This window comes from Lissotriton vulgaris, chromosome 5 (genome assembly GCF_964263255.1).
Source record: "Lissotriton vulgaris chromosome 5, aLisVul1.2, whole genome shotgun sequence".
In the NCBI taxonomy this organism is placed as follows: Eukaryota; Metazoa; Chordata; class Amphibia; order Caudata; family Salamandridae; genus Lissotriton; species Lissotriton vulgaris.
Genome location: NC_141693.1, coordinates 1,022,169,425 through 1,022,193,439, shown reverse-complemented (window position 1 = coordinate 1,022,193,439; position 24,015 = coordinate 1,022,169,425). Strand labels below are relative to the sequence as shown.

At 44.0% G+C, this 24,015-nt stretch overlaps 1 protein-coding gene across 2 annotated transcripts in view; it reads right to left on the bottom strand.

Annotated features, from left to right (window-relative positions):
* The window catches only part of ARMH3 (armadillo like helical domain containing 3), a 624,464-nt gene that overhangs the window by 272,609 nt on the left and 327,840 nt on the right, over positions 1–24,015 (bottom strand). For both annotated transcript variants that reach the window (XM_086922652.1, XM_086922653.1), the window contains one exon: positions 21,899–21,992. In XM_086922652.1, the coding sequence (XP_086778778.1) occupies positions 21,899–21,992 (94 nt within the window). The remainder of the gene's footprint in view (positions 1–21,898; positions 21,993–24,015) is intronic.

The following is a 24,015-nucleotide window of genomic DNA, read 5'->3' as shown; positions in this document are numbered from 1 at the left end:
TCATTTCATTTTATTTGATCTTGGTAACTCCATCTGGGGCACATGAAGAGCAGAAGGATCAAATGAGAGGACATAGGTCGGAAAGGGGCGAGTAAGTTTAGGGGATAGAGGTCAGGGCAAAAGGGCATATCCATAAAGGATGCCTGCAAGTTTTAAAAAAAAGTCAGTGGATTTCAGCCGTCCTTAATGATTTTACATATCTGGTACTGCAAAAGAGATCTAACTAGCCATGTCCCAGAGGGAGTGCATATAGCAGCCTAATAAGCAGAGGGCATTGAATGAACTCAATGCCTAGCTAATCGAAGAGTACATTAGCTTGCCAAATGTCTTTATCCTTTTCAACTCATCTGGAGGAGTCATGGTGAATGCATTAGGGTTCATTTTTCTGCATAGGAATAGCTGGGTTGCCATGCACTGTGGCATTTTTCCCACCTGCCTGTTCACAGGTGGGCAAAAGCAGGCTTCATCCACATACCCATAAGGGTGCCAATCAGGGCTTCATTAAATGGAAGAAAAAGGCTCAGATGAGGCTGATCAAGGATGTAAAACATAAGGACGTTGTAATAACGTAGTCCACGCTTGTAGGTAGTTCCCAAGTAGGTTTATTGAGCAGTTAGGTTAAGTCAACAATAAGCTCAGTTGGAGACCATAGGGAGACCCCACCAGGAGCATCCATCAAGGTGCTCAGCCCATCCAACTGTCACTATCTAGGCAGAACACCAACATTCTGACAGCTACTCCAATGAACATTCCATTGGAGGTGGAAAGCCAACACATTGAGAATAACAGGATATTACATATCCCCTTTTCTTATACAGAAAACAAAAGCTAGAAACCACAAATAAGAACTAGAGAAATAAAACAAGGAAAGTAAGCAAAGAAAGAAAGAAACAGCGAAAGGGGAACAACCTGTCACAAGCAAAGCAACAAGAGAAATAAAGAAATAGAATTCCAGAAATAGGAATAGGAAGAAACCAGAAATAAAAATCCAGAAATAGGAATAGGAACAAACAAAGAGAAATCCAGAAATAGGAATAGAAGAATAGAACCAAACATACAAACCATCCTCCCTTCTCACACCACGGCAGAAAAGAAAAGAAAAGAAAAGAAGAAAATACGAAAAACAACTCCAACGCACACCTACTGGCCAGAACAGGAATGAATGGAGAATGAAAAAGAATGGAAATTGTAGAACACAGAAAAGCAGAGAAAGAAGAATAAAACAGAAAAGAAGATGAGGAACAAATTGGGAGAACCTCATCAAAGCACTATTAACCATAAACAAAATACAAATCAGTAATGCAATGGAAATAGTGAGAAAAGTTAATCAAAACACAATAAAACAGAACATATTTAGCTAAATATGCATGAAAGCACTAGAATAAACATAAAACTAAAGCTAAATATGATAAGAAGACCAAATCTCTTTATAAAAAAAAAACATAGTGCACCATAATAGAAACAGAACTTACTGGCATTGTAAGAATAAAGACAAAACTGTGTGGAAAACCACGATGTGCACTTAATAAAATGCTAAATAACTAGCAAAAATGAGTAAAACTCGTGAAAAGAGATATAAGAGACTTTAAACTTTTCAAAAATCCCTTCAAATTGGATCGAAAAGACAGAGTATGGGTGGGAACCCATGTCACACAAAGGGAATTGCACCCTAAAACAACTCCTAAACAGGAAGAGAAATACAAAAATAAGTATGAGTAGGAACCCATTACAATAATGTCAAGAGACAGTATCCCAAGCATAACAAAATGTACCTACAAAATTAATGGGTTCCATGTGAGGACAACTATTGTGGAGCTGTTAGAGACCAAAAAGGACAACTAACCTTAGCAAAACACAGAAAAACAAAATTAATGAGATCTGTGTGTCAACACTAAATGTGCACAACTATAATCAAAAGGGAGTATAACCCTATGCGAAAAACAGGCAACAAAATTTAGTGAGATCTCTGTGAATGAATAACTGTCGTGCACTATTGCAAATACTAGAGAGGTCTGCGCGTACAAATGGAACCAAAAGGGACATACAGGGACCCTTAGCAACAAAAACAACTTGCCTTTTCAGAATAACATGTAAAATAAACTGTAAGTACATGAGAGTGTACAGATAATGCATGGCAAGCATGTGAGTTAGGTGAAAAGCATAGGCAACAAAGACCAGGCACATAAAGGAGGGACCAGTGAAGGAGTGTGCGCACCACCCAACACTGAGAATGAACCAGAATAAGGAGACCAGCTCCCAAACATAACAACCTACACCATATATGTGCCCAAACATCACCATAAAACAACATATCACCTAACTATACACAGGCAAGTAATAGCAGAGAACATATTAAACAGGCAGATCACAACCAGAATGTTAAAAGAACAAATGTTGTCAAAATGCACAAGAATTACAACTATTCCTGTAAAGAAAAGAAAATTAGAGAACACCGGTGAGCGAACTGTCTCACCCGAGATGCCTTCTTCTCTGAACAATTAGTCACAAATGTCACACACCACAATAAAAGGATCGTGCTCTCAGACGATTTGGTATAAAGTGTCAAAGTCCAAATACCTTTTGCTCCAATAACTAAAAGTGAACAGGAAGCATTACGCCATTTAGTGTGAAGAAAGAGCGCTCCAGCTTCAATATGAACGTTTCCTTTGGTGAAGACAACGAAGCGCTGAACAGTTGTCGTTCGATATGCTGAAGAGGAAAAATGAGGAGAACAGGGCAAGTTGTTGTCATGGTAACGGAATAGCATTGAAAATGGCCGTCACGTCGAACATAACAACGTAAGATGCGTGAGGTCAAGATGGGCGTGTGTAGAAAGGAAGGTGTCAGAGGAGTGAAGAACGTCAGCCTTTGTGGAAAAAACACTGATCACCAACTCCCAGAAGCGTTCTATCGACGTCATCAGAAGGACGGAAGGAGAGGAGCAGTGAGGATCGCTGCCAGCCAACTGACACTCAACCGTCATCAACAAGAAAGACGGTGAGTAAATAGATCGATGAAAGGCGCTAAGGGCTGAAATCGTTTGAAAAATGAAAACAGTAAGAAAAGCGCAGCGCTCCTTGAATGCTCCTTGAAATACTCAAAAAAAAAAAAATTGCCATAAAAGAACAGCGCCCATAAAATGCACTATGGTTGCAATATGAAAAGATACAGCTGAAACACCATAGTAGGGGAAAATGTTGAAAAACAATAAAGTCCACTCACAAAAATATCGCTGTGCACAGCGCTGTCTCGAACACATAGTCAAGTGAACACAAACCCTGTTAATGAAGAATATTTCAAAGTGCCAGGTCGTAGGTACTGACGTGCAGGCAGGTGCTGACAATAAAGACCATAACACACTCCTTCTCCAGGCAGTATGTAACAAAATGGCTCTCTTGAAGAAAAAACGTTGCACCAGAGCCTCAAAAAAAATTAACAGATGTCAGGTTGAGGACTGAAATACACATCCAGCACAGCAGAAAGGCAGAAAATAGGCAGGTTGGCAATGATGGAGCAAAAAGTCAAAGGTGCAGGGCGTCAAATGTGGGTGTTAGAAGGCTTGACAAAGCACTGGATGAGACAAGGCTTGTAATTAGAAAGCAATAAAGTGGCTCCAGCTTGTAGAGATAAAGTTACAGTCAAGAATTGACTCACCAGACACTTGTACAACTGGCAGACTGCTGTGGGCGACCAGTGGCAGGTCACTGGTGGGGTCACGATGCCAGTTGAGGTGCCTTGATTAAATTACAGAATATCTTGTTCCAGTAACTTGCTTGTACATTGCTTGTAGCGCTTGAAGAGGTGACAGAAGAGGGTTCTTTAAATCTCGTCGCCAAAATAATGTAATAACGTAGTCCACGCTTGTAGGTAGTTCCCAAGTAGGTTTATTGAGCAGTTAGGTTAAGTCAACAATAAGCTCAGTTGGAGACCATAGGGAGACCCCACCAGGAGCATCCATCAAGGTGCTCAGCCCATCCAACTGTCACTATCTAGGCAGAACACCAACATTCTGACAGCTACTCCAATGAACATTCCATTGGAGGTGGAAAGCCAACACATTGAGAATAACAGGATATTACATACGTGTATACTGATTTCAACAGACGGTCAGCTGTAGGTCCAGGACTTTAGCTGCGCGTGTAATCACTATGGCAAATGAAGAACTTGCGTTGGGGGCGCAAAGGGCAAAAACAACCCTTTACCAAACACACTGTCCCCCTGAAAGACCATATGTATACATTCGTTATCATCGTAATGTGGGGCTACATCATCCACTTCATATTATTAGGTGTTGGCAAACTCTGGTCAGAATCGGAGCCAAAAAGATGGTAGCGGATCAGAGGATAGCTCCATTGTAGATGGGGTGTTTTGTCTGATTTAGACCATAAGGGAACAATGTGCACTGGAGTGAAGCCTTCAGCCGAGGTTGCAAAACATTCAGTTCAGGGCCAGTCACCAGATTATGCAGCATTTCAATCTCTGGACCCAGCAACGTCTGGATTGGCATCAATGAAGACGGGACCGGTGCAAGTCTTGCAGCCAGAATTGGAGTCTCAAACCAGAATAGTGCAGAAAGGCAAGTGGCTTCCAGGGGCTCAGAAGGCACCAAGGACAGATACACCAGAGGTAACCCAACTGTCGGTCCCTTAGGATTCTTGGGGATCAAAGGCGTGCCAGGAGACAGGAGAGTGACAAAAAATGCAGCCTCAACCAGCTCTGGTGTCGGTGATGGCCTGGGAGAGTTGGGCGTGGCAGGTCCAGTTGTAGGATCGTCTCTTTGATCAGAAGCAAGTTAGATTGGCACCTTGATGCCCTCATGACTTCTCTTTGGTCAGAATGACAGGATGGGGGGGGTCCCACTTCAACTTCTTATGATAGTTCTTCAAGTTGGACTTCGACTTACCAGACAACTTAAACCGCAAAGAAGGCCTGTCATGGGAAAGAGTCCACATCCTTGATTTGGAGTGTGAGTGGGACTTGGGTGAAATAAGTGACATCTTTCAGTGTTCGGCGACATACATCTTCACTTCACGGTCCCAGAAAGCATGTGAGTGTATAATGGCACATACTTTGCGTGACTTGGGAGACATGCCCTGAGCCCAAAACACCACAGGCAGACTTCGTACAGGTCTGTCACCGACATCTGTTTCTGACAGTCACAGCCTGGTTTGAACCCTCTAGTATTTTTTTGGGACATCGGTCCTTTGCGCACTGAAAGAAAATTTGAAATAATTCGTCAACTGACGAAAAGGGAGTAAAGCTCTGCATCCACGTTTGAAGTTGTGGAAAGAAAATAACTCACTTCGATGTGTAGTGGCTGTGCTTATTTGCGGCTCCACTCTCACTTCAGGGGTGGAACGAATCCAGCACAGAGCCGCACAGTGCCACCTAGCAGTGTCTGGTATCGCTATGAAAATTTTCAGATCCAGTCTAGTAACTGGGAATTTTCAGATCCAGTCTAGTAACCAGGGAATATTCTAAAGATGAAGAATCTGTGGTTAGAAGTTTCCATAAGAAAATGTTGGTGTTGTGAGAGTGACCACACCAGATAAACCCTATTGCAAAAGGACCACATGTGTGAACAAGAGAAATCAAGCAAAATGCCAAATACCGAAACTAAATCAAATTAAGCAATACTTCTCTAAACTAACACTTAGCACTTTTAAATGTGAAATGCTACAATGCCAAAATGTCTAATGTTTAAAAGGCCTGAATATCTAAGGCAAGTCAATTGACTAGCTCTCTCTAAATCACTTGCAGTCTCTAAATGACATAACATCAACAGATATTTTATAATGTTTTACACAAAGAAAGCACACATTTTTATGGCATGACATTACATAAAACAGAACTTCTTGCCCTCGGAAGGCCTCTGAAGGATGTGAGCGTCCGTCCATCCCCCGGAGGGTTATCCTGTGTGAGCGAAAATGGCGGGCGGAGTTCGGCGTTGAGAGACGGCAGGCGGGTTCCCCGGTGCATCGCAGCGCCCGCGCTGGCTTGACGGCTGCACCGGAGCACTGGGGACACTTGTGGTGAGCTACATGAAGCGCATGGTGGGTCTTCTGCAACAGCGGAGGCTTCGGGATGGCCTGCCCGCACTTGCTGGACTATAAAATGGCGGCCGCGATGCCTCTCCATGGCGGCGAATTTTGCAGAGTATCTTCCCTCCCCATGAGCCAATGACTGCGAACCAAGGGAGAGCGTGCCTCAGGGGAGCTACAGTGATTTGCCCTCTTTGTTCCTCATAACGTTACTGCCGGGATTATTGTGGGTCAGGGAGTCCTCCCGCTCAGCCTTCAATGCATGTGACCCCCTTGGGGAGCCCTACCACAGCCGTTTTACACAGATTGTTCATCGCTGGGCACCGTTGCGCCTCCCACCCTGACCTGCACCATCGGCGCCTGATTGAGGACCTCAGCTTCACCTGAGGGCCCCAGCTGTCTTGACCCGCGTCTCTGGGCCAGATTCAGCCTGTAACCAACTCCAGGTCTCTGCTTTCCCCTTGGCTGGTGGCGGCCACCTTTTAATCTGGCGACCATAGAAATGTTCTGGCGTTGACCACCGACGCCCGTCGAAGAAAGGGACAAATAAAGCGACCAGCAAAAGGTTTGGACTTCTTCTCCGCCATTGACAAACGCCCGACACTGAGGGGTGACACGGACAGGGCTGCCATGGCTCTTTCGAAATCAGACCTGATGACCATGCTAAAAGAATTTAAATCTGACATCCAAACCGAGCTCGGTCAAGACATCAAGTCCTCCATTGATCAATTGCGATCAGACTTTTCAGACCGTTTGACCTCTCTCCAGCAGGACGTAGACTCTGTGGGCACTAGAGTACTAGATTTGGAAACGCAGCATCAGGAACAACGGCAACATACAGAAGGGCTGTGTGAAGATGTTCGCGCCCTTAAGGAACAACTGCAGCAGACGCAACTCAAGGCGGAGGATCTTGAAAATCGTGCGAGGGAGAACATTTGGGTCAAAGACCTGGAGGAGGGTGTGAAGGGACCGAACCTGGAGTGGGTCCTTTGCAGAGTGGCAATAGGATGAGACCCCGCGACGTTTTGGCGAAGTTCCACTCCTATAAAGTCAAAGAATCTGTGCTGCAGGCGGCTAGAGCGAAGGACTCCATCTCCTTCCAGAACCATTCCCGGACCATCTATCAGGTCGCTCCTTCTACACTGACCCGCAGACAGACCCTGAGGCTGGTCACCACCAAGCTTAAAGTGGATGGCATCCGGTACCGCTGGACTTACCCCTTTGGGCTCAGCTTTGAATATCGGAACAAGCGTCGACACATCATTGAACTGAAGGACGGCTTGGAACTCTTGGGCCTACCACCGGAGGATGATTGTCTCAATCACGGTACATCTGGGGACTCCTCCCATGGTGCGAAATTCACTGCTGCTTGGGCGTCGGGCTCACACAGGAGACGTTGGTGATGGCTTACAGGTGACCGCTCCGCGGAAGCGGGCTCTCTTGCTCTTAATGGAGGTATTCTGCACTGCTCCAAGCCAACTTGTCCACAGACAGTGCATATGATCTCTGGACTGGTGAGATTGTGTACACTTTATGTCAGTAGAACTCCACCCTCAGACTTCCCCTTGGCTCCTACTTTGAGGGGCGTGAGCCACTAATGGACCTATGGATGCACTAGGCACTGAGAGAGCTCCATATGTGGGAATTCTATCTTATCCATAGAGTTGTTGATCTGGAGGGTCAATTGGCCATTAGTCCGGGCGTTACTGGCTCTGTTGTTATTGGCCTAGTCCCTACTTTTCTCACTCTTTAAGAAGCAGGGCGACTCTACTTCCTTTGGTGCTTCGGGTTCTTCAGGTAAGCCCAAATGATGCTTGGGCACAATGATTCTTCCCTGAGGGATTGCCGGGATGGGCGCGGACTGGGTCCCTGGACCTGTTGTCCCCCTTGGTCCATGTGGGGGCGTCCCATCCCCGCAGCGAGACCTAGATATGGTTTGTGTATTGTTTTCCTGTTCACTTTTGTTTTTGTTCTTGTGGGGATTTTTGGGGGAGGGGGGGAGGGATGTGGTGGTGGCTTTTTAATGATGATCGTTGCGGGTTCTTCTGCTCCATGTAACGGTACAGTAGATCTACACTCATGCGGCTGGGCGGTTGGGCGGTGGGTGCGGAGTGGGGACGGGGAGAGATCGACAGAGCCCGTAGAGAGGAGTACCTTGTTCCCGTAACACAAAGCCGATAACCATTGGCACTTGGAACGTCAAAGGTCTCAATTCCCCCAAGAAACGTCAGAAAATATGGAAGTATATTATCCATCATCATCTAGACATAGTGGCCCTTCAAGAGACTCAGCTGGCCAGGGCTGAGGATACACGTCGTAAACACAAACAATACCCGCTCATTTATAAGTCCTCAGCTCCCACGAAACACAGAGGGGTGGCACTTATGTTCCGATCTACTATACAATTTCAGCCGGTGGGGGTACAGAGCGATAGAGATGGCCGCTGGGTTATGGTTAAGGGGCGCCTGAAGGGGAGGGTGTGTACCTTTGTAGCGCTATACGCCCCTAATTCTGGCCAGACTGACTTCCTGCACACCCTTCTGGGGAAACTAACTGACTTCGCTGAGGACCTATGTTTCTTATGGGGGATTTCAATTTGGTTTGGCAGACCGACCTGGATAGCACACACACAACGCTCTGCAATGGGCTCCTTTGCCAGTGACACACAACAGAGTATTCAGGACCTGGGCTTGTTGGACACCTGGCGTTTTCTCTTTCCCCGAACTCGCGATTATACCTTCCACTCTCACGTCCACCGTAGCTGCTCCCGTCTAGATTACATTTTTACCAGCCAATCCTTGCAGGGTGCCTTCTGAGAAGCCAAGATATTCCCCTTGTCAGTCTCAGATCATAGCCTATACTCTATTTGTCTCAATTGGTATGGGTGCACCCCGGCATTCCCTAGATGGTATTTCCAGCATCACTGGCTCGGGACAAGGACTCTTGTAACAAGCACCGCAAAGCCATTAAATAATTATTTGCTTTTAATAAGCCAGAGGACACTCCAGAATACACCACTTGGGACTCATTTTAAGGCTGTGCTGCGAGGTAAATGTATCGCTCTCAATACGTCCCTCAACAGACAGCGTACTAGGGAGAGGGAACCATTAGAGACGTAACTGTCTGCCCTTGAACATACCCATAAACTCAACCCCACTAGACAAACTCTGCGCAACTTAACGGCGGTCAGAGGTAAACTCCGGGCTATTTACACCAATAGGGCGGAGTTCACACTTCTTAAACTACGACATCTGTCCTATACACAGGGCAACAATATTGGGAAACATCTCGCCAGACAACTAAAAGATAAGCCGGAGAGGGAGTATATAGGGGGCATTCAAGGACCTTCCGGAGACGTCACTCATAGAGAGGAGGATAAGGCAGAGCTTTTCGGTTCCTTTTACAAAACTCTATACACTGGAGAACTCCTGGACTCGGATAAGCAGCAAGAATTTCTTCGAACGTTGCCCGTGCCCCAGGTCTCCGCTGATTGGAATGAGGCACTCACTGCCCCAATCACCCTGGATGAGGTTACCTCGGCTATTAAGGCTCTGAAAACCCATAAAGCACCTGGCACTGATGGGTATACCGCTATTTTTTACAAGACATTCTCCTCTGATATTAGCCCCCACCTTGTAAGGCTTTTTAATAGGATCGCTGAAGATGAAGAGACCTCAGGCTCCATGTCCGAAGCCGTGATATTGGTGAATCCTAAACCAGGGAAGGACCCCCTCCGCTGCGCCTCCTATAGGCCTATTGCCCTTCTGAACCTAGACGCGAAATTGTATTCCTCTATTATCGCCAAGAGGTTGAATGATCTCATGCCGGTCCTCATTCATCGGGACCAATCTGGATTCATTAAGGGTCGCCAGACACATGACAAAACCCGCCGCATTATTCACTTGATAGAAAAGGCTAACAGATACAGGATTCTAGCGGCTTTAATTGGGCTCAATGCCAAGAAGGCATTTGACCGGGTCGATTGGGCATTCTTATTCCACACACTTAAAGCATTTGGCTTTTCATCCAAATTTATGAATATGCTCTGGGCCAACTATCAACACCCCTGCTCTAGGGTGTCGGTTAATGGGGTGCAATCCTCCGCCTTTGTTCACTCTAGAGGCACTAGGCAGGGGTGCCCTCTATCTCCCCTGCTCTTTGCTCTCAGTATTGAACCACTAGCACTAGCGGTCAGAGCCAACCCTGGGATTCAGGGCCTGCCTTTTACGGGTGAATCGCATAAGATCTCCCTGTTCGCGGATGATGTCCTCCTGTCTCTCTCAGACCCAGCTGCATCCCTTCCACAACTACGACGGGAACTTGAACACTTCGAAGCGGTAGCAGGCTTCAAAGTTAATTTAGATAAATCCTACATACTCAATCTCACCCTTCTGCAGACAGAGGTCCTTTGGCTCCAGTCACTTACACCCTTGCCTTGGACCACTTCCTCCATCCAATACCTAGGAATCCAGCTGACACAAACAGTAGTGAAATTATACTCAGCCAACTTTTCCCCCATTCTCACCCGCATCCAAACAGAACTCACGAGATGGTAGCCGTTGTTTTTGTCATGGTTGGGTCGAATACATACAGTAACAAGCATTGGAAATGCAATAGGTCTCGCATTAGGAAAGTTTGAGCTATTGTTATTGTAAATGACACTTTTTTAATGTATGTGTTGGTTTTGAAAGTAGCAAAATTAATAGCTTTGTCAGTTACAATGTCAATAGTTTTAACTTTTGCAAATGTGACACCTATAGCATTTGTAATGCAATGTGTGTTGTATTTACGTGACTTAGATGTATTGATATTACAAATAACAATGGCTTTTAATTTTGTAAATAATTAATACTTAAATAAAAGTTATTGTAATTTATAATGGCAATCGCTTAAACGTTTGTAAATAACTTTTGTGAAGATTATGTTCAGTGTATGTTATTGTGACAAAAATCCAAGAACATTGCATTTGCACCTACAAACACACAGAACCACACACATATAGATGTGGTGGTGGTGGATCTGGGGGATATGGTGGTGGTGGAGATGGTGGATGTGGTGGTGATGGTGGTGGATGTGGGGGTGGATGTGGTGGTGGATGTGGGGGTGGATGTGGTGGTGGATGTGTTGGTGGTGTTGGTGGTGGTGGATGTGGTGGTGGTGGATGTGGCGGTTGTGGATGTGGTGGTGGTGGTGGATGTGGTGGTGGTGGTGGATGTGGTGTTGGTGGATGCGGTGGTGGTGGTGGATGTGGTGGTGGTGGTGGTGGATGCGGTGGTGGTGGATGCGGTGGTGGTGGATGCGGTGGTGGTGGATGCGGTGGTGGTGGATGCGGTGGTGGTGGAAGTGGTGTTGGATGTGTTGGATGTGGTGGTGGATGTGGTGGTGGATGTGGATGTGGTGGTGGTGGATGCGGTGGTGGTGGTGGAAGTGTTGGATGTGGTGGTGGATGTGGTGGTGGATGTGGTGGTGGTGGGGGATGTGGTGGATGCGGTGGATGTGGATGTGGTGGATGCGGTGTATGTGGATGTGGTGGTGGATGTGGAGGTGGATGTCATGGTGGATGTGGAGGTGGTGGTGATGGTGGATGTGGTGGTGGATGCGGTGGATGTGGTGGTGGAGGATGTGGTGGTGGTGGATGCGGTGGATGTGGTGGATGTGGTGGTGGATGTGGTGGTGGATTTGGTGGTGGATGTCATGGTGGATGTGCAGGTGATGTGGATGTGGTGGTGGATGTGGTGGATGTGGTGGTGGTGGATGCGGTGGTGATGGTGGATGCAGTGGTGGTGGATGGGGTGGTGGTGGATGGGGTGGTGGATGTAGGACAGTGGAAATACACACTTAAAGCCCACTAAGATCAGAAACTGCTAGGAAATATGCTAAAATTAACAGCGCGTGTTGAAATAATAGGAACATTGAAATATTTATCTTCACGAGTATCACTACAACTGATGGTATAACTTGGGTGACAAAGATGATCAACAAATAAACACACTCCACAGAAGAGTTGGATTATGCCTTGGATTCATGAGAAAGCGGAGCTCTCACTAGATTTTTCACGGTCACATTAGAGACAGCAAAATTCAGGATATGCTTGGAAACTGCAGACAACAGATTATTGACCAGCTGGTGACACGGCTGAACACAGGCCCGGCTCCGTACAGAGGGCAGCTGCCAAGAAGCTGTGGATACACTCTATGGCTATGCGTACCATGTTGTAAACATCAGAGCTATCCCTCAAGCTAGCACATATGCCACAAGCCTATGCCCCCGAGACCAGCGATATCGTAGGATAATCACCCGGCATGGCCTAGGTTGTAACTAGATACACAGTACAGTGAAAGGTTTATTATTAAATATTTTTTTTTCATATTGTACATACTGAGAATTGATGCCCTGTGGCAGAACAGTTATACTGTACTGTAGCATTTATATATTTGTAAAGTCTTGCGGCGCTCATGTAGCAAAAGTGAGTAAGTATCCTGTAAAATGTTATAATACTTTTGTCAACAAAAACTCCCCTTATAAACGTACCCCAATAATAAATAAAACAGCCGTCAGATTGACACCATGCAAATTTAGAATTATATACACAATCACTAAATGGTCGATCATTTATGTATTAAGCTATGTTTCCATTCTGGAGTCCTTCTTCTACAAACCAACAAAGCAATCAATAGCACCAAGTCGATTTTGATCCCAACAGAATACAAAATATATATAGGATTATTTAAAAATATAGGCGTAGAGTTTTTTTAAATTCACTTGTAGTGCTCAGTACACTCCAAGTCTTTCAAGGCGCTAGTCCGGGCTATGCCTTCTTTTGCTCTGATGTTCTGTGAAACCTGCTGCAATAATACATAACATACAGCGGCTGTAAGATGGACACAACTGCTCACGTCCTGGTTTAAAAAAAATACAATAATGGAAAAACAGACAAAAATCTTCTTTGCATCCTCATCACAAAATGAGGAACTACATTTTTTTGGGAGGGGGGCGGGTAGAGGGACTATTTCTAGATGGCCAACATTTTTGGCTGCCAAACTTGCGATTAACATTTCCTTCCTCGCTATCTAGCAACCAAAATACTAACTCTAGCTAACGCAGCAGCTCCTCGACTAGCGAAAGACGAAAAAAACTACGCGAGCAGAAGCGCTCCTAAAAGCAGCCGGCCCCACCTTTTTTTATTTCAGAGCTCCACCGAGAGAGGAATGTATTGTTCCAGCCTGCCGATATTTAAATCTCATGAATATGCTCATTAATTTATGTTTATGATATTGCTCCGCCATTATATTCACAGTCGCCCTTTACAGATTGTGTGGGGCTGTTGAAAGGGCAGCAGGAAACCGGGTCTGTGACGTTTGTTAATTTGTCGGGACAATGTCGATTTAGACTTGATATACAGTGGATGGACGCTTTCTTTCTGTGCTGGTTATCACTACAGCTGTATTGTTAAACAGTACGTCAGGAAGAAATGGCGAGTAAAAACAAGGTGGGAGGGTTACACTAAACAAGACGGAGGGGGAAGGCAGAGAAGGGGAAGGGGGAGGTGAAATGCGACACGGCGGGCAGGGGAGGGGGCGAGCCCGAGTGTCGCTTTACAAAACAGCAAGACCGGCTGCACACATGCCGGGAAACAAAACAAAACCGATCCGGGGAGAGAGGGCACTGCGTGACAGCAACCGGCAATAAAATGAATTTCAAAAGGAACAGAAAAAAACATAACTCCAGCGGCATACCGTCATCTGTTTTGGTCTGGGGATACATTTGCCAATTTCTTCCGATGTAACTGCATCGGCTTGGACGGCTCTGATAAATAAAAAATGCATTGGAGGGCGCTGGAGGGAAGAGAGAGAAAGGGAGGGGGGAGGAGAAATGCGACACGGCGGGCAGGGGAGGGGGCGGAGCGGGGAGAGGGAACAGACGGAGAGAAGGCAGATAAGGGGAGGGGGGAGGAGAAATGCGACACGGCGGGCAGGGGAGGGGGCGGAGCGGGGGCCTGGAGTGCGGCTGAGGGAACTGATGTGCACGCGCTTTTAAGCTCAATGCGCATGCGCATTGAGCTTAAAAGTCACGGGCACTGCAAGGAATCGCCACGATTCCTTGCAAGTTGGTTCAAGAGTGGATAAGCCCCCATAGTCTCGCAAGCTCGATGCGCATGCGCATCGACAGGCGAGACCTAAAAATGACTCTTCTTCCTAAACTTCTATATTTAATCCAGGCCCTACCCATTGAATTAGAAGGGGACTTCTTTAGGCGGGTGAAAGCTATGATCCTGCGCTTTATTTGGCAAGGGGGGCGTGCCCGTTTCTCCTTTCTCTCGAGTGTTGGTCGAGTGGTCACAGAAGGAATCTGAAAAGCACTGGCTCCATATGGGCCACAGTGTGGCTGGAAGGACCATATGGAATTTGATTTGGCGTCCCAAAAGCAATAGACCTAAGACCGTCTACATTAGCACCCCCACACGCACCACCTTATGGGTATGGGACTCCGTAGCAGGGGGCGATAGGTGGACTACTTTTCCCTCCCCATTTACATCGCTCCATTTTAACACAGCATTCCCCCTGGCACTACAAGAGGGGCCCTTTGACACTTGGAGGGAGGGAGGCTGTCTTGCTCTGACTCATCTATACCACAATTCTGACCCCCTTACTTTCGATAATTGCAAGAGAGATTATGGAGTTGGGGATACGGAATGATACCATTACACCCAGTTATTGCATTAGGTGCTTACCCCTCAGGTGCGTGAGGCAGCCACTCGCCCCCTCACAAAATTCCGGGCCGAAGACGGCTGGAATGCCAGAAACCGGTCCTCGGAAGCTTGTTTCCGGTCCAGGAAAGGCATGGCTTGGCAGTTCGGGCTGGACTGTTCCCATGAGGCACAGGGTCAGACTGATTTGCATATGGCCATGTCTGAACTGGGGTGGTGTGGAGTGCAAAAAAACGATGGAGTTGGGCCCAGATCTCTGTACTGGGGTGAATTTATGACATTGTTCTGCATTCTGTCCATCAACTGTGGTTTTTGCATATTTCCTAGATGCCAGCACTGCTCACATCCCGGCAGAAGAGCAGATAAAACAGTCATACCCTAAAGCGCAAGTTTTGGCTTACATCCCTGTTCATCGGCCGACGGACCGGGTCGGCGGAACCCCATCTGAAAGAAGATTACCGGCGAAATGGAGGTACAGCGGTAGCCGATAAATCACTAAGACAGCGCTATTCTTCTGGGACTACTAGGAAAACGATAGAGTGCAGCATTACTGGAACCCCCTTTAGGAGGAAGAAAAACTACGTTTACTTTAAGGTACAGCAGCAGCTGATAAATCATTAAGGCAGCGCTATCCTTCTGGGACTATTAGGAGAACGATAGAGTACAGCAATTCTGGAACCCCCTCTAAGAGGAAGAACTACGTTTATCTAAGGAACGTCAGAGACAAATGTGCCACTCAGTGCCGTTTTAAATATTGAAAAAAGTATTCCAGCCCTAGAAGCCTACTTTCCCGAATCTGAATAGTTGGAAGTCTGGCTCCTGATACCATCGCCCTATACCTGCTAAGAAGGTGCCTGATGCCTGAAATTCTTGCACTACATAACTAAAATCAGAATTTTATCATTGTGTCCGCCCCAGTATACTGCCCCTTGCCCTGACGAAGGTGCAGCCTCACTGGCTTGCCACCGAAACGCGCGTCGGCGTATGTCTCCAGGAACACGGTTATAGTCCACATTACAACAGGACCCGTAGTTGAAACCACCTATCTGGATTAACATCTTGACATATCCAGCACATGAACCATCGTTGTGCCATACCTGCAAGGAGTAGATAACTGATTGGTAGAATGAATGATGTATGGTATGAGACTGGTTAGAGTGAGGAAGGATTGAATGTGAATGACATGGTGTGTGTTAAATATTGGCCGATACTGGGTAGGACAAAATTTCCCCTTCGTTTTCTTTGTATGTTTTATCTATGATATATATGCAATTTTGATACACTAAAAAAATATATTTCTATATTTCAAGAAGAAACCTTTTATATCTATGTGATCAGAAAATTAAAAATAAAAAAAAATATATTTTTCAATATGAACTGTTTAGTCTACTTGATTTGACCATGTGATTGTGATGTTTAGTGTCAAACCCTAGGTTAATCACCCCTTTTTGTATATCTCCTGGACCCTCTAACTAGGGCCTCAATATCTTGCGGCAGGGTACTCTCCTTTTCTTTTCAATTGTTCTGCATTCTGTCCATCAACTGTGGTTTTTGCAATTGTCACCCCGAGTGGGATGGGTATGCTCAGACGTGAGTCTCATGCTCTCCACACCACTGGATTCAAGCAAGCTGGGCTGAAGACGGCTGGAATGCCAGAAACCGATCCTCTGAAGCTTGTTTCCGGTCCAGGAAAGGCATGGCTTGGCAGTTCGGGCTGGACTGTTCCCATGAGGCACAGGGTCAGACTGATTTGCATATGGCCATGTCTGAACTGGGGTGGTGTGGAGTGCAAAAAAGCGATGGATTTGGGCCCAGATCTCTGTACTGGGGTGAATGTATGACATTGTTCTGCATTCTGTCCATCAACTGTGGTTTTTGCATATTTCCTAGATGCCAGCACTGCTCACATCCCGGCAGAAGAGCAGATAAAACAGTCATACCCTAAAGCGCAAGTTTTGGCTTACAACCTACAAATTGCAAACAACTCAACCAGCAAAATGCTTTCATTATGCAGGTAGTCAAAAAAAGGGATGACCTATTATGTGCCATGGAATTGTATACTTATGTACTTCCATAAATACCAGTTATGGCCAACAATAACACTGTACCCATAATAGGCAGTGGTCAGCAACACATTGTAACTTATGCCTCTTAAATTCACATAAGACATATCTGCTATGAGGGTTGTCCATCAGAGCACTGGACAGCCAAAAAAGCAAACACCACCAAATGAACAGGCATAGATTAACTGAAGAGATATGTCATACACTAGTGAACAATTTGGAGGACCTTAATATAGTCCATTTACCGTTGGACTCAAATATCTAGACAATCTGACTGCTTCTTTACATCTTGCAAATACACTCATATATGGAATGATAATGAAAATGTCCATCCAAACAGATATCCCCTCTTCTCTCTCCCTCCAACCATGCCTGCTCAAGACCACAACTATACATAAAATCTCAGATTGTACAACTCAGGACAGTAACCAGCTAAGCAGACTATCATATGAAATACCATAAAGGGACCTGAAGAGCTGTTCAAATGCACCAACGTACTCAATATCATATTGTATTGTAATTGCATTTATATAGCGCTTACTACCACTGACGAGGCGTTGAAGCGCTTTTTTGGCAAGTAGCACGCTACTCCGGATCCAATAAAGGATTAGTGTTGAATTAGTATAGCGAAATATGAAAGCAATTTGAGTGGTGGATAGCTTAGTCAGTTATTTGGATTCATAAGGATAGTGGAGGGATAGAAGAGGGAAAAGGTTTGCATTGATATAGCACTTGTTACTCTTGATGGGGTGTTGAAGCGCTCTTTTGGTGAGTAGCACGCTACTTCGGAACCCATGAAGGATTAGTGGTGAATATAACTATCTGTCTGTCTCTTACACTTCCTCATCCAATAGACCACTACTCACTGCGTGCCAATACAGGATAACCTCACTTCGGTGGTCTTAATGCACGAAATGGAAACCCTTCACACATAGGAAAACAAAAACATCTTTCCAACTACACACCTACATGCTGTAGCATGCTACTCATGTAGGCAAGCACTTCAGCGACCTACATGCGGTAGTAAGCACTATATAAATGCTGTAATACAATACAATACAATAATACTGCAGAAGAAGCTTTAGTTAGCAGAAGCATGGAACAGAAGCTGCACTTACAAAACATCAACATTGACAGGTGATATGTTTATGATTAAAGGTTAGTGGAGGGAATAAAATATGCTCCTATGTTTTTTTTTTTATTCAGAGTTTAGTCTACTTGTAGTACATTTGCTTTTATATGTCCAGTGTAAAACGTCCCCAACCTTTTCACAGATTCATTCCTATGACAGTTAAGTTCAACCTAAAAAATCAGGAGCTGATTGGTGGGAGTTTTCTAGCTGATGGCAGAGGAGTTGGTGTAAAGCTTTCACAAATGGAAAGAGCCCATGGACTAAGAGTAACCCAGCTACCTATTCTGCTAGTCACTGCCTTGAGGAGCAGCATTTAGCAGGGAAACGTCCTTTACATCGCAGTGATTACACCGCGATGCATTTAGAACGCAGCCATTACAACGCAAGAGTTGCATTGACTTGCGCCTGATAGCGCTATAACCTAAGGAATAGTAAGATTTACTATTCCAACACCTTCCCTACTGTACGTAGACTGGTGTTGGAATAGAAAATCTTAGTACTCCTAAGTCCAGCTCCCTCCAGCGCAAGTCGTTGTAACGACTTGCAATGTAAAAATTGCAATATTACATACCGCGATCATTTTGATCGCGTTGTAACATCACATATTCCACTTAGCAACAACTTCTCCTTTACAGCCGTCTTCTTGCAGGAATCCACTCTCAACAATAAGTCTGTCTATTGAGGACACAGTTCTCAGTGGCTGTCCTTCACTCAGGACTGGTGGTTTCCATGGCCGAAAGGAGCAGGGATGCCACATCCCTCTTAGCTGTCTGTGGATCTGACTGCAGGTTTTGCCTTCATGCTGTCCTCCATCCTTTCCCCTAGCTGATTCTTGGATGATCTAAGCACCAAGTGGAAAACCTGAGTGTCACTAATCAGCTCTCTTCCTTAGGGAGGATGCTTTGCTTCCACACTGGCAGGAAGGGAGTTCAGTAATGCACCTGGTAGCAAAGGCCCTCTACGTATCTCGAAATTCTTCTTCCTTGCAATGAAATCAACATATATTTCAGCAAAGAGTGGTGGCGTGTACTGGGTAACTATTGCCCCTAATCATGGAATGCAGTGGGTAAGTGGGTCTGATGCTGCAAATGGCCAACAGTTTAAGCTGATGTGCGGCAGCATGAGCTACATAATAAGGAAGGAGGAGATGTAGTGGGAAATAAAATCAGAATATAGACAAAAAAATCAAAAACTAAGCAGGATATTCATTGGGTGTGAGAGCAGTAGTTCCGAAATCCACGCTGATGGGAGGAAAAATAAGGAAAATGGTGAGAAAGTAATATGTGCAAGAAGCAGGCACTGCATTTATGACATACGCATGTGCATGTGGTGCCAGTGCAGAAAGTTCTTAATTCTAAAGTGAGACAAAAGCAGTTTCTGGTTCCACCACTGGGTGGGTAGGATAACCACAGGTTGGGAACAGGAAAGAGGTAAATGTAAAAGTAGAGGGTTGTCTGCTGCAATCTAGACCAATTTGGACATGGCTGTGGACTTTCAAAGTATGCAGTTACTTTGTGGAATGGGACGTCCACCTGGGTTTTCGCTGTTATAGGCAAGTCAACAGCAAGCAATTCAATCATAATCCAGGCCCGAAACTTCGCAGGGTGGAATTAAAAACAAAGCAGACCTAAAGATAAGAATCTAAATAGTACACGGATAGAAGCAGGGAAGGGAGCTAATGGTGTCTCCTTCAATGAAGCGGGTTGGGGAAAATTAGAAGTTATGAGGTTGCAGTGAAGGCAGCATTTGGGAAGATTGCAGGGATTTGGGAAGATTTTAGAGTAAATTACACACATTCGCTCAAGTTTTTTTTTCAGCAAACAACTTAATATAACTACGGTAAAAACCTGAGGTGCGAAGTGAAAAGAATGAGAAGTCCTTCACAAAAATAGCAGAGCCACTAAGGAAGACTGTTTATGACCAATTCAAGTACACTCACAGGAACTGGTAATTAAAAAGGAGGGCAGCGAGTTGACTACAATTAATTTGTCACTCCCAGAAACAGAATCCAGTGAACCATCAATTAAGGCAAGTGGGCTGCACAGCAGACTGTATATGTCCTATTTTGATAGGTGTTTATTCATGGATTTTGTGGGGCCATGTGGAAATCTACCAAAATTTGCAGACCAAATTTCCTGACTATTGCTCTTAAAACTTAAAACTACAGAATTCCAGAAGTGGACCTTAAAGCTTTAAATCAGGGGGCAGGATTAACACCAGGTCTGATCTGGCTATTTGCCAACTTCTCAATTGCCATACATGGGGCTGAGGTAGGCAGAGCATGAAGTTATACCAAGGGAGTTATGAAGCCAGTTGTCACATTTGTTACCACGTTTTGAGCAACACTTTTGTGATGTTATTTGACTGTCCATCTGGTTTCCAAACACAGAATCGGGTACTACTTAAATACTGACCCCTCCCACATTTAATTCCACCTCCATAAACCCTAATTTCAGAGCTTCTTTAATGCATTACAGCAGAACAACCAATAGTTTACTCATGTTACAGTTTCTGTCAACACCGTTGGGTAGCATCCTGAGTAAGCACATAAATTCCACAGGCAAGCCTTTTCTGGATGTCTGAATGATTCTTCGGATCAATGTCAGTTTTTGATTGCGTAGCCTAGCCGTTCTGTGCTGGGCAAAATATTTATCAGGTTAACAGTGATCTTTTATTATTTTAGAAAGTCTGTATGTTCGTGAACGCTGCTTCTATAAGGTGCTACCAATTTGTTTGCTGGGATAGTCTAAAACCTAGGGTTTGTTACATTTGAAAGAAATTACATGGCTTGATGTATATTTTTTAATATAATTATTTTATTATTATCAAACTTCCAATCAAAAAAGGTATTGATTTACATATCAGTTGACTTTAAAACATTAGGTGCATATCGTTTTACACAGGTATATAATCATACATTCAGATCAGATGCATAATGATTATTCCCAGACAGTTCAATTTCCACAGTCGGAGAACGGATTGATATTTTTCAGCTCCCTCAGAAACTGGGCTTCCTAAAGAAAACAACTATTTCAGGCAATCACTTTCCTGTTTTCCCTATTGCTATTCTACCTCTTGTGTGCAGCATGGAGGTCGAGACTGTGGTTAAATGTGCTCACCTGTGCTTCATTTCAATCTCTTTCATGAGAGAACATTGCCCTGCTAGGTTTCATACAGTTTACCTAGATTTGTGATCAATTTATCCTTTCTTGTTATAGTCTATTAATGTATGAGCGTGCTCATAAGGATTTATCGGCCTGCTCATAATTACAAGCTGTGCCACTCAGCCTAGAGTCATTTTCTGATTTTTAACGTAGATATATACATTTTCACGTTGTAGATTTCCATCCAAGTACTCTTTTAGAACCAGTACTGCACACGGTGTCCTCTGGAAACAAATGAGGAAAGAACATGTTTAGGTATTTCTTTCAACGGGGTCCACGGTTTTCGCCAGTTAATGCATCCCTGCATTTTATCTTTGGCTAACTTGGTGAGTCTATAGTTTCCTTGCACATTATGGTGTATATTTATGTCACTTGCTTGTTAACTCTAAGTAATGCTTGCTCTAATCTAACATTTTGTCGTGTTTCTCCCTGTGGTCTTTAGAAGCTCCATGACACAGCTAGAGGGATTTCATGTACTGCTATTGTGGGTTTTCTGGGTAATCCTGGGGAGATCGATGATAGTGAATGAATAAGATTGTAGTGCATTAAGATGCATATCATCCATACAGCAATAAAAAAGAACTGACACAAATAAAATAAAAAACAAATGAGGGATACTTGCCTTTATAATAAATCAATCAACCATCATAAATAACATAATAACTGAAGTATATGCACAGCGATCATGAAAATAAAAGTTAAAGTATGGATCAGACAACATTTGTTACCATCCAGTCCTATATGTACAATTATCATTAGCAAAACTCAGAAGACCTTGCAAGAACTCTTACCATCTGAAGAAGGAGGCGTTGTTCCAAGAGGGGTGGTTGGTGTTGTAGGAAGTGGACTCACTGGCACCGTCATCAATCCCATTTCTGGGTGGCTCTAAAGACAAATAAACAATCCCAAACAAAGGTATGTAAGTATGTATGTATGTATGTATGTAAATATATATATATATATACACATACATATACATATATATATATATATATATATATATATATATATATATATATATATATATATATATATATATATATATATTCACTGAAAAAACCATAGGTTATAGACCATATATAGTTAGGGATTAGCATTTAAAAAACCTTATTTTATTTGCACAAAACCATTGAAATTCCATATATAGTTAGTTGCACTAACTATATATCGCGGACCCGCAATCCACTGCTAATGATGTCACATATTACATCATTCATGACATGGTCAGTGACATCACTGATGACATCACTGATGACATCTCAAATGACATCACTGATGACATCACTGATGACATCTCAAATGACATCACTGATGACATCACTGATGACAACACCCAGTGACTGTATGTTTCTGTAAAGTTAAAATATGTCTTACATATTGAAGAATGAGTGGATGTATAAGTGTCTGGATGAAGGATTTAGTAGGTGCATGACTGACTGTATGAGACAATGATTAAATGTGTCTCACTGAGTGCATGGGTTAGTGATTAAAGTGTCTTAATTTGGCAATCATTATTTATGTTCTTCTGTAAACTGCTGCATGTTTAAATCAGTAGCTATATCAGTAACTATATGGGTTATTGAATGGTTGCCCAAGTATTTGTATGGGAGACTGAGTATGTGTGTGGGTGGCTGGGAGGTGTATAACTCTGTGCATAGATGTGTGAGCAGTTGATTCCCTAGGTGTATGGCTTCAAAAGTGCATGTAGAAACAGCTGTATGGACAGTTGACTGTGTGCATGAGTATATTGGTGAGTGAATGGATATCTCAGTTCTACATGTCAAAGTAAGTACATATGTAAAACACACTCCATGTGAGAGTTGACATATATAAATAACTGAACATAAGAGCCAGTGAATGTGAGAGTGGCTGTATGAATCATTGTGAACTTGTATCAAGGATTGTATAAGAGAGTAAATATGTGTTAGTATATGTTTGAATAAGTAAGGTGTGTATAACTGTATAGTTGAGGAAATGGAGGTGTGATTGATTCTTTGCATGACTGACTAGGTGTGTGAGTAACTCCATGGATGTGCGACAGTCTGTGAGTGCCTGTTTACACTGAGTGTATCTAAGGTTATATTAGAGTCTGAAGATGTATTATCACATAAATGATATCATCAGTGATGTAATCAGTAATGTCAAATGAGATGTCATCAGTGATGTCATCAGTGATGTCATTTGAGATGTCATCAGTGATGTCATTTGAGATGTCATCAGTGATGTCATCAGTGATGTCACTGACCATGTCATGAATGATGTAATATGTGACATCATTAGCAGTGGATTGCGGGTCCGCGATATATAGTTAGTGCAACTAACTATATATGGAATTTCAATGGTTTTGTGCAAATAAAATAAGTTTTTTTAAATGCTAATCCCTAACTATATATGGTCTATAACCTATGGTTTTTTCAGTGAATTTTCAAGGTTTTGTAAATGCAAATTCCTAACTATATATGGTCTATAACCTATGGTTTTTTCTGTGAATTTCATTGGTTTTTTAAAAGCTAATATCTATAGCTGTAAAATATATTCTTTATTAAGTGACGTATCACGTAGCCCGTGAGACGCCTCATGATGCATCGCATAACCGTGACGTATCGTCTCTGCAGCGCAAACCAAACCCAAAACGTAAGCGCGCCAAAACACGCTTAAAGATATATATATATTTTTTTAACCTTAATTAGACAAAATCCACACGTGCACATATCACAAACGTTCAAAAAACACAATATGTCGGACTCCCGTTACGCTGCCGGTTAGCTGCCCGGTTAACGTACCAGGAAGCACCTTTACCGCGAAAAATCGCATTTTTTTTTCTCACCCCCCAGGGAACTTTAATAGCCCCCTCATCAATCCTAGGGGTTCAGGAGGGGTCTGCCTTATCCCTTTCATTCATTTACAC